At 39.6% G+C, this 1,201-nt stretch overlaps 1 protein-coding gene across 1 annotated transcript; it reads left to right on the forward strand.

The window, feature by feature from the left end:
- The first annotated feature begins 123 nt into the window (after window positions 1-123).
- On the forward strand, window positions 124-695 carry LOC117175366. Its single transcript, XM_033365074.1, has 2 exons — window positions 124-368; window positions 434-695. The coding sequence occupies exons 1-2, from the start codon at window positions 124-126 to the stop codon at window positions 693-695; spliced, it is 507 nt and encodes a 168-aa protein (XP_033220965.1).
- Window positions 696-1,201: the final 506 nt, after the last annotated feature.

The following is a 1,201-nucleotide window of genomic DNA, read 5'->3' on the forward strand; positions in this document are numbered from 1 at the left end:
TTGCAAGAGGCAAAATACCGCAGGACCTGGAACTTCAGAGGAACTTGAACCTTTTCATCACGGTGAGTCCCCTATTCCTTATCTAATTCCTTACTGAGTTCAAACAAGAAACTTTTACGTAAAATGGCAGAACTCGATGCGTTGAAGGCTAAGCGAACGCCGATTAAAGCCGCGTTAACCAGACTCAAAAGGTCTTTTTTTGAGCACGAAAAAAATTTAGGAGTAGGTTCATGGCCATCGCGATTGCCTATATTTGAGCAATTGTATGAAAAGTTCGATATTATTCAAACTCAGATGGAAATGCTAGTGGTAGATGATGCGGTTGCAGCTATGGTTCAGTTAAAGGAAAGAGACGATTTTGAAAACGCGTATTTTGACACCCTTACTGAAGTGAAAATGTATATTGAACAGGATAATGCATCGCGAATTTAAGCTCAGAGTGCTCCTTCCTCATCACGTACTCTGCCAATGTTGAAAATCCTTTAACAAGTGAGACTCCTGGTGTGAAACTTCCAACAATTACATTGCCAAAATTTGACGGCACCTTCAAAGATTGGCTTCCATTTCGCGACACTTTTAAATCATTAATTCACGACAATACGCGGCTCTCGAATATTCAGAAGTTTCACTACCTGAGTTCAACGTTGACAGGAGATGCAGCTCGCGTTATACAGTCATTAGGCGTTTCCGATTAGAATTATGTTCTAGCCTGGGAAAGTGTAAATAAGCGTTATGAAGACTCGGCTTCGTTATTGCATTACCACACTAAATGTTTATTTGAAATGTCTGCCATCTCGAAGACGTCTCACGTTTCTCTACGACAGTTAATCGACGATACGCACAACCACTTATTAGCCCTTAAAACTTTAGGCGAAGAAACTGAAAAATGGGATGCAATGATGATTTATTTATTAACGACAAAACTTGATCAATTTACTAAACGCGAATGGGAAAGGCATTCATCCTCAATTTCGAGAAAACTCACGTTAAAGGATGTCATGGACTTTTTAGAAAATCATTGCAAGTATTTGATATGAACTGTCGCTGAGAAGCCTGAAATGGCTAGTACTAACAATAATAATAAAAAAGGTTTTGGCTCTAAAGGTACAGTCTGTCAAGTTAAAGCGTGGGTGGCTTTACTCGCAGTCGGTAAGGTGTATCGACATGATTTTGGTGTCAAAATATTAAGAAGAGCTCCCTC

This window comes from Belonocnema kinseyi, chromosome 6 (assembly GCF_010883055.1).
Source record: "Belonocnema kinseyi isolate 2016_QV_RU_SX_M_011 chromosome 6, B_treatae_v1, whole genome shotgun sequence".
Lineage (NCBI taxonomy): Eukaryota > Metazoa > Arthropoda > Insecta > Hymenoptera > Cynipidae > Belonocnema > Belonocnema kinseyi.

Coding starts and splice junctions, on each gene's coding strand:
- LOC117175366 (XM_033365074.1), top strand. CDS start 124: ATGGCAGAACTCGATGCGTTGAAGGCTAAGCGAACGCCGATTAAAGCC. Junction 369..433: donor AGAGACGATTTTGAAAACGC/GTATTTTGACAC, acceptor CGCGAATTTAAG/CTCAGAGTGCTCCTTCCTCA.